The sequence below is a fragment of the Condylura cristata genome, unplaced genomic scaffold, assembly GCF_000260355.1.
Source record: "Condylura cristata isolate star-nosed mole 26May11 unplaced genomic scaffold, ConCri1.0 scaffold00003, whole genome shotgun sequence".
Classification (NCBI taxonomy): Eukaryota; Metazoa; Chordata; class Mammalia; order Eulipotyphla; family Talpidae; genus Condylura; species Condylura cristata.
The window spans coordinates 5,860,621-5,870,464 of record NW_004567104.1 but is presented as its reverse complement, the minus strand read 5'-3'; the positions used below and the strand labels follow the sequence as shown (position 1 = coordinate 5,870,464).

The 9,844-nt window shown below is 35.8% G+C and overlaps 1 protein-coding gene across 1 annotated transcript in view; it reads left to right on the top strand.

Moving 5' to 3' along the window:
• Positions 1–745: 745 nt before the first annotated feature.
• The window catches only part of WDR49 (WD repeat domain 49), a 155,407-nt gene continuing 146,308 nt past the window's right edge, over positions 746–9,844 (top strand). The window contains exon 1 of the mRNA XM_004675382.1: positions 746–910. Within this exon, the coding sequence (XP_004675439.1) occupies positions 746–910 (165 nt within the window). The remainder of the gene's footprint in view (positions 911–9,844) is intronic.

Genomic DNA, 9,844 nt, shown 5'->3' with positions numbered 1-9,844 from the left:
GAGAAGATGTATTTATTAAAATTGTTTTCAACGATACAGAAATAAAGTTTATAAAAAGTGGGTGAGCTAAATTGTCCTAAAAAAAAAAAAACTCAACGTTTACATTATATATATTCAAAACTCAGTTCAGTCACTATTTGGGGCTTAGAGGAAGGGAAGGAAAAGGAAAGTTGTACTAGGCTTTGTTTGGTTGCCAGGGAACATACAAAGGTGGCAGGGAGGGATGAAACAAACATCTCCATGTTGCTAGAAAGGTGGCCTTGAGAGGGAAGCGCTTTGCTGGGAGGGAAATCTTGCAGCTACATCAACTAATCACTCCAGGCAAGAAAATGGAGTTTAAATACCACAACATGTTAAAGTAGCAAGGTTAGTCAAAGAGATTTTGAGAAGTTGCTTTTCTAATGCATTTAAACTGAAGGTTAGAAGCTGCATTGTGTGGCAATTGCATTAAGCAACAGAAGAAACTTTACACATTTTTATTCAAGCCAGGTTAAACAGAGGATAAAGAGCGGCTGCTTTTAAATGATTCTATTGTGGATTTTGAAAATAAACTGGAATTAAGTAAGTGTGGGGGTTGAACACTTTTATTCCTTACTTCTGGGTTTGAACATTTTGGCTCCTAATTGTGTGCCTTGAAATGGTTGTACTTTCATTTCGGAACTCTATTGCTAAATTGGGTTTCTTTTCAAGGGGAAAAAAAGTATATAGAAATAGTTGAAGGCTGTTGAAAAGAGGAGAAACCATTATGAGTAACCAGAATGCAGCACTCGAGTTAAACATGGGGTTCCGGCCTGAGCTCAAGAGCTTGGAGAGAACAGAAGGTGCAATTGCAGAAGAAGACCCTGTCACAGCCCTGCTTGAAAACCAGCTCAGCGTGGGTGATTTTGTCAAAATGCAGAGGGCCTTTGAGGTAAGAGTATTGTTTACTGGAGAGTGTGAGTTGTTCAGAGTTTAGGATGAAACAGATGGAGATTTTTCTTTCAAACACTTTCATTTATTTATCGGGTAAACGAAGTCAAAATGGTCAGGCTTGGACATAATGCCAGGTAATTTTATCTCTCCATGATTTGGACTACCTAATATTTAGTATGAAATTGCTGTCATTGAAATCATTCCTTTCAAGGAAGAAAAGTCCTTGGATAAAAGTTTTCTTAAAGAGCAACATATTTTTGTAAAACCAAAAGTTATGATTGCAAGTCAGGACAGTCACTCAGTTATTGTCTGTAACTGGCATGTGATATGGAAGTGGAACTCTGGAAATGCAAATAGGTTCCTCCCATTTGCAAATTTACCCCTGCTTCACCCCATGAGGGACAGATAGGTCCTTTCAAAGTTGATTTTATCTCAAATCAAAGCACTTCATTGTCCCAAAACCCCTTGTAACGGACCAGTTTTTCACTCTTTGTAAATATTGGAGAAATGCCAACAAAAATAAAACTAGTTTTCATTTTAATTCTATTTGGAAATAAGCCTGAGGAATTTAGCCACAAATGATTTGTTTCTATCTTGGTTAATTAATTGGAATTCTGCAGCTATGCCTATGATAAATACACCTCAAATTGATTTAGTTTCTCATGCATGTAGGAAGAAGTGCTTTTCTATGTTGTGGAATCTAGAGAGACTTGTGCCTCCACTCCATCCCTACTTTGTAGTGTGTGATAGACTGTGATCACAGAGCTCTAGAAGATCCGTTGGGAATGCTTGAAGTATCTATATTAATTTGAAATAGACATCGAATATTTTAAAATACCACTTTGATATTAATAAAGCAAGATGAGCTCTAACAATTGCATTGGCTTGTAATTGGTGCCAATTTTAACCTTTATTCAATGAAAGCTGCTAACCAGTCAAGATCTCTGCTGTGACTTGTCTTATGTAACTAGTTAGATTCTACTTGTGCTACAAAGGCACAGCAATATGAGTCAGTTCTTCACAATACTTTCTATCCTATTTAGATGCAAAGACATTCCCTACTATATACTTTTCTCCATTTAATCTTTATATATTTGCTATTCATTCAACCCCATTAGTGTGAAAGACTTCAGTGAGGCTCATGTCCAATGCTCCAAATAAATTTGGCATATTTTGATAGACATAGCAAACATTTTGACAGCTTGAGGACATTCAGAAAAATGTAACAGCAGATTATGACAGCTTCGACTCTGAAATGAGCTAAAATGTGACAGTTTTGTTCTGGTACGAAGAACACAAAAAATTTGAATGCTAAGGTCTGTTAGGAGAGTTAACATCATAAGTTGATGTGTTAGTGAGTGAAACTGTTATAGAAGGTGAAGGGTTGGGTCTTTTCAAACCATTGAATAGTCGAGTGGAAATCAAGTGAAACAGTACTACTCAATCTCAGGATTTTTTTTTTTAACTTTATACATTTTAAAACCCAGGCCACTTATTTTAAAATTGCCAGTTGAAAAAGAAAGTACTTATGGACCCAAAGGGAGAAGAAATTCAGAGCTTGCATAAAGAATCTGATGTCAGCTTTTTAAAAAGAAATAGGATTTTATGGATGTACATTTCAAGGACAAATGAAATCCATGAAGTTTTTTACAGACTCAACAAGCAGAATGGAATGGTCCAGTGACAAATTGAGGATAAAAGTTAGACACTAAACAAGCAAGATTTCCAAAAACAGCCTGGGCACCTAGAGATGGCTATATTAGAAATGGTGGTGGGGTCCAGTGCATCTATCATGAGCATAAGGTTCACAGGCTATGGACGTAGATAGCTGAAAAAGACAGAATTGTCCACAGCAGCTATTCTGCACGCAGAACTCTCAAGGTGGTGATTTGTAGTCCAATAACAAAGATGTGTGACATGCTTCTGGAAATGCCAGAATTTGGCACTAGGTCCCTCTCTTTCTCCAGCTCTCTTTCTGTCTGTGCTTTTTGTTTTTGTTTTGTATGCACATTAGTTATTTGTGGCTGAAAACTTGTCAGATATTATGTTAAACCCATCCTCTTTATCAGTGGTAATGCTTGGGTGAAAAATCAGAAACTGGGTCTTTGAATTGTGTAGTAAATTGTTAACATGCATTTCTAAAAACATCTTATATACCACAGAAATCTTAAGAATAAATACTCATTTAAGAATATAGCAAGTAATGCTTATCTTTATTATATGATTTGCATAGTGAGTAAGAATCTATTAGTTTTTTTAAAAGATTTATTTATTTATGCATACAGAACTGGGGTACAGGCCAGAAATGCAGGAGGTGAGAGGATTTACCAGAGACAGAGTGGGGAGCAGAACAGGCAGATGGATTGAAATACACTGCTGAAGGGAACAGCAGGAGGGTCAGGAGAAGTCTGTCATGCCATGTGGGTCACCCCCCTGGCCGGGGATTGAACTTGTGTTACAGAGGCTTCGATTGCTTCTAAGTGCTGTGTTTTAACCTGTTGCACCTCAGACATTCTGGAATGAAATCCCACTTTTGCCATTTATAATGTGATTTTGTACAGACACTCTAGGATCTGTGGGTTTCAGTTTCCTTTAGTTCTATTATGGAGATAAAGGGATCATTGTGAGGATTAAATGAGATATTACCTTGAATGTACTTGGAGAAGTATCTGATACTAATTTCTCAATTAAAAGGTATCATATATTCTGTGAGTACAGGCTGAACTGCATGACCTCTAACACTCTCATGATTCACTCCATATATTTCCTGAAGAAAATTAAACTTCTAATAACACAACTAATTTGTGCATTTCTTTTAATTGTGGTAGGAAGTGGAAGCAGTAAGAACTGTAAAGATATAACTTCACATAGAAGGGTACAAAACATCATCTTGGCACATTCTTCTTCATATTTTATTAATACACAAAAATTTTAAATTGAGATCTTAATTTTTTCTGTAGAACAAAGACGTTACCTGGGCAGAAGGACTTGAAAAGTAACTTGTGGATTTAATTTTCTCTCAAATGACGGTGTCCCAAAAGCCATAGATCAGCCTGAAGGGAGTGAAGCTTGTATTATTCATGAATCGTTAAGGTGGTTATTACTCAGACTTTCCTGTAGCACTTGCTGGGCTCAGAGATATGACACAGTCTCTGGATATTCATATTATTTTGATGTCAACTATATTTTACATTTTCTTAGATATTTCAAAAGCCAGCTATTGTGTGAGGAATGATGGCTCTGGTTTGCTGATTTTACAGGAATGCTGAGAAATAGAAATTATGGTCTAAGGGAAATGGAAACTTGTAAAAGTCCTATCGGGACTTGATAGATACTGATTTTCTTACAAAAGTCTGGCTATGGAGGTATCTGACGTTTCTTGGATTCTCCATTGATGACCCTGTCTGCCAAGACATGAAACTTTTTGATCCTGGATTTCCTGTTGCCTCTTTGCCTACACTGTTGCACTCACTGACCCAAAACTTGACCTGATCCTGTCGGCTACTGTGTCTATGCCATGTTCTGAAGCATCCATTCTGGCCCAGACTTGCTGGCCAAGACAGGACTGCCCCTAGTCTGTCTATTCCATGGTACCATTTCCTCAAACACTGGTAAATCTTTAGCATTAAATAGCTAGATAGGAAATTACCTAACTCATATGTAAAAAGTAAGCTATTTATGCACAAAGTAAGAGGGATCAAAACAGTTTTGTGTGGAAAAGGTAGTAAGAGCCCTGACAGAAACTCCCCACACATGTCCAGGGAGGGCTCTCAAAGCCAGCCTGTCTTAGGAGTGAATAGATTCTAAACACAGCACACTTTGCTAATCTCAAATACCAGAATAGCTCAGGAGGCAATTCTGCAGGCCTGAACATTTTGCTTGAGGTAAAATGAAATGATTGAATCCATAAAATTTGTAGTATACTCATGCTTTATCATCTTTATGAAATTCCCATGATGTCTATAGACAGATTCTACAGTGAGGCCTATGAACAATACTTCTTGGCTTCTCTGGGGAGTTTCTGTCAGGGCTCTTACTGCCTTTTTCACATTGAACTGTTTTGATCTTTCTTACTTTGAGCATAAATAGCTCACCTTTTACATAGGAGTTAGATGATTTCTTATCTAGTAGAATAAATTCAATGCTTTTGATATTTTGCCAGACAGGCTAGACGCTAAAGGAAATGCAGAATATTGGACTTAGCCCCTTATTCTAGTTTCATTATTTGCCTATCTTTCTAAATTTAGGATTTCTTCTAAGGCATTTATTAGGCACCCAATCTTCTCTTGGTCTTCTCATTGCTCTTTGAATGTTCACCGTTAGTTGAATGTTAACCATTTATCCAAATGATTATATCTTCCTGGGCATGTCTCATACCCCGGAAATATTGTCTGTCACTTCTTTCTCATTTATCCCAGGCATCACCATCTCAAACACACAAAAATATATGCATCTTTGTTTCATTCTCTTTTCTTAGGAACACTGTGTTTTGTTTATCTCTGACTAATTATGAGACAATTTTAAGATTATTAAATTTTTTAGATATGATTTATAATTGAAAAAATCTGTATATTATCCAGCAAAATTCTAAAGTAGAAAATATTTCTAGTGTGTGCAAACTGTGTAAAATATATGAGTTCAAACATGATAGAACTTTGTTTCTTGCTCAAATAAAGTTGAAAGTAGGTCTTTCCAATTGGCAGACAAGTAGGAATTAGGTTTACGGGTTCTGTGAATCTACCTTCCTTGATTGCGCCAAGCTAGTGACAGAAGTAATGCATGAAGGAGCACTTGGGCAAGGATTTTATGGGTCAGTCTCACATTCCAACTACAATGGAAACTGTAAAGCACAGACAAATGTGTGTGCCCTGAGAACAACCTCACCCTATTCTAGAGATTAATGGTAAGAAAATGGCTATTTCCTAATAAAACAGGAAACTTCATTTCATAGGTGGAGTTATAAGCCTGATTTTTTTTTTATTTTTCTTCAGATAACAGGAAGTTCAAGGTAAAATTTATTTTTTGGTTTGATATACCATTTTTCTCATAGATTTTTCTGGAACAATTATCTATTTTCATTATATAAGTTTTGTTCTTTTATCTTTTCTTTAATGACCCTACTGTCTATGTACTCTCAGGATTAACTGAAACACCCCTCTTACCAGAAGTTAGTGGAATTAAAAATGATGAGTAAAAATTTAATAGCTTTAAATTTGTTAAAATTTCTATAAATCACTTCAATAGATACCATGTTATTTCATCCTCTTACTGGCCCAGAATGTAGGGAGGTGGACATTTTTATTTCTCATTTATTCTTAGAATGAAACTAAAATATATTTGAGTTCTCATAGGGGCAAAAGCAGGATTTGGAGTGGGTTATCAACCATGTCACCCATACTATGGCATGATTCCTACTGACCCACAAGGCAACGTCCCCTTGGGAATCCAGTAGGATACAGACTTCATTAACATGGAGGAGCATGTTAACGCCATATGGACATTATGCCTGGTAGCTTGGAGTTAATGCAAAAATCAGCAAATAATCAACAATGCCTATAATAAATCAATGTAGAGAAAAGGCTGCACGATAAAGGGAAAAGAAATGAATAACTCATTGCATTTTTTTATTATGGTTTCCATTCTAAAGACATCTCACTGGCAACTTGTGAGAAGGAAAACAGGTAAAGCTTCCTCTATTATGCAGTTCAGAGTACACTCAGCTGCCTCAGTTAGTTTGTCACCTGCTGAACAAAAGCGGTAGGTCAAGAGCAATTCTCACTTCAATTCCATCACAAGGAACCAAAAATCTTATTTTGATGACAGCAGAAAACAAGTGACTCTGCAGGTCTCTCTTCACAGCATTTAGATTCAGCGCTACTGGATCTGGAAAAATTGGAAATGACAGTTTTTTTTTTATGGTTTTGTCTAAAATGGATGAGGCTAGCAAATGATGTCGTCACCCCAAAACAAGCAAGGTCAGTAGGGCATTAACACACATGGAAAATTGGTTGGCCAGAATACTTCTGCCTATTTGCTAAATTTTGTTACAAGTTCTAGCAGCTTCCTGTCTTTTCCAGTTTCACTGTGTGCTTTGTAACAAATGCTTATAAAAATTAACCATTCATCAAAGGCTGTGATGTGGAATTCTCTTGGTGAATAAACCAAAATGTTTAAAGTAAGATTTTCTTTTAAACAAAACATTTATTTATTTATGCATACAGTCCAGAAGTGCAGGGGTGGTGAGAAGATTCACCAGAGAAGGCAACCTAGCTTATTATAATGAAAGAAAAAAGAATCAAATATGTTTATTGTTATTCATTTGTAGTTCTTCAGTTGAGTCAGGCATAGAGAAACAAGGGCACAGGCTACTTTTTCCAATTTCTTGGAAATTAAAAAAGAAAAATGAAAATAGACAATGAAAGATTTGTGATTTGTGCCACTTTGACTTCACATTCCTCATGCTAACCATGTATAACACCTATAATGATGACATAAAACCCCACTAACTCTGTCGCTAGAAATAGGAAACTTGTGACTTGCCCCTTGGTGATTCCTGGTGTTTTTCCAAGACTTGACTCCACACTTGCTTAGGCACAATTCCCAGAGGTCATTCTTTCCCTCTTAATTTCTCAACGTCACTTGTAGATGTGACTCTTCTGAAATCTTGAATCTCTGGACACCAATAGTCTCTTTCAAGGACCACCAGCCACACTGTCTTCCTCTACATTTTCTCCTGGGTGTGAAATATTATCCACCAAATTTTCAAAAATTTGTAGCCAAATTGTCACATTGGACGCACTTCAGATTTTCATTGTCCAATATGGTGAGCACAAGCCACTTGTGGTTATATAAGTTAAAATGAAACAAGGTAAGAATTTAATAAAATATGTGCAAGTCATATTTCAAGCCTTCAGTAGCTACATGTTGCTAACAGCTACCATACTGGATACTGCAGGTTCTGGAACATTGTTATCACTGCAGAAATTTTACTAGACAATGCTACTTCTGACATTTCTCATGGTATCATTTTAACTTGTTCCTTTTCCTTTTTTTTAGCCACATGGTCAGGAACTTATTCTTAGGTGCTCAGTTTCCATGGAAACATACCTGCTTGCGCGTGCTTTTGAGCCTAGAAGTTAAACTGATTCTGGCTTGAGACATACCAGAAAATAATTTCCTTCACTGTAGTCTAAGACTCACCCCTCCCCAAGTTCCTTCCCTCACACTATAAAGAATATGATCTTTCGTTATTTTCGAGGAGATCCTTTCATTCTCCTCAAACCAGTCCCTCTTAATGATAGGTGTTTATTCTGAAATTATGGTTCCAACAAATTAGTCACAAAGTCATTTGACAGTGGAACATCTTCCAAGTTATTTCAGTCACTCTATTCATACTTTCAGTTGTATGCATGCTTTAATAATATTCCTGTTTTAAGGGCTAGCAAATGCGGGTCTTTAGTTTGGAATATGCTTCCTCTTCATCACTTACTTCCTAGCTAACTTCTATTATATCTAAATACCACTCTCTCAGATACATTTTTCACCACCAAGGATGGATCAACACCTTATTATGGTCCTATTTCTCATTGCTTCCTATATATTTCTTTTGTTGCTCTAATCACAGATGGCTGTGAGCAAGTATGGTACTATTTTTGTTTACGGCTAAGTCACAGGGTCTGGCAGGTGATGAGAAAGAAATCAGTGAGAGACAATCTCAGCACTATATCCTAGAGTGTGGAAAACTAGAGGAGATAGCTGAGTGTGTAAAAGCAGACGTTAGGCAAATTCTTCAACAGCATTGAGAATCAACTGGAGTTAATATGACCATTAAAGAAACAGGGTGACTTTCTGGAAGGTGGAAAAAGAGAAGCAGTCGGAAAAATTGTGTAGCTGGTCACATACAATTCATTTCTATGATTCCCTTTTATTTAAGAGTTCCTTTATTATGAAAAGTTATATTAAATACATTATTGAATTCATTATTCTCATGTAAATTCTAAGTTACTCATGAAATGGCCCTCTTAAACATTTATCTATCCTCAGTCACTGTACTTTCTGGGAAACGACTCTAATGTTGCATCTTTCTAGTGTATTTTTTATTCATCTCTATGCACACAAAATGATCATGTATGCCTTTATTTTGCATATACTATACTTACATATATTTATCAAATTTTAGGTAGCCATGGGAGGGCCATATAGCCATGAATCAAGTGAAAAGATAACAAACTCATTAAGCATATGAATTGAAACACATCAGTATAGAAGTCATATTTTTCCCTGATTGGCTTCATATGGATTTAAAAAGATCAGTAACATTTACTATTGGCAAAGAATCAGAAAAATGAACACTAACATTAAGATTGCAAATTGTCAAAGTTTTTTTTTAATAGTAATTTTCCAGAATGTGTCAAATGTATAAAATGCATACTTCTGAACCAGCAGTTCTACCTAAATGTACTGTGATATGTACCCTACATGCACTGTGATATGTACAGAGAAAATGGAGAGACAAAAATAATCATTATGATAATGTTATATAATGGAGTATTTTAAGCAATGCAAATATTTATCAATAAAATGATAGTTAATACATTATGATATACTCCTATTAGTTATTAAAAAGAGTAAGAAAGATATGTGAAACTGTCAATATTCACCATTCAGGACATAAAGAAAATTGCCAAATAGTGTGCAATCATTCTAAAATGACAATTTGTGGATATTGGCAATTTTGTAGGTTTCAATTATGGAAAAACAGGGTAAGGTGTAGCAGGTGGTTTCGTGAGCATCTTAACTATATAATAACTCAATGCAGAAGAAATGTTATTAGAATGTCAGTATATCTTAAAGACTCTGGTAATATGCTAATATATATATAATGATGCCGAACTTAATGCTAAATTTAAGAGCTGTGCTTTTTTTTTTTTTT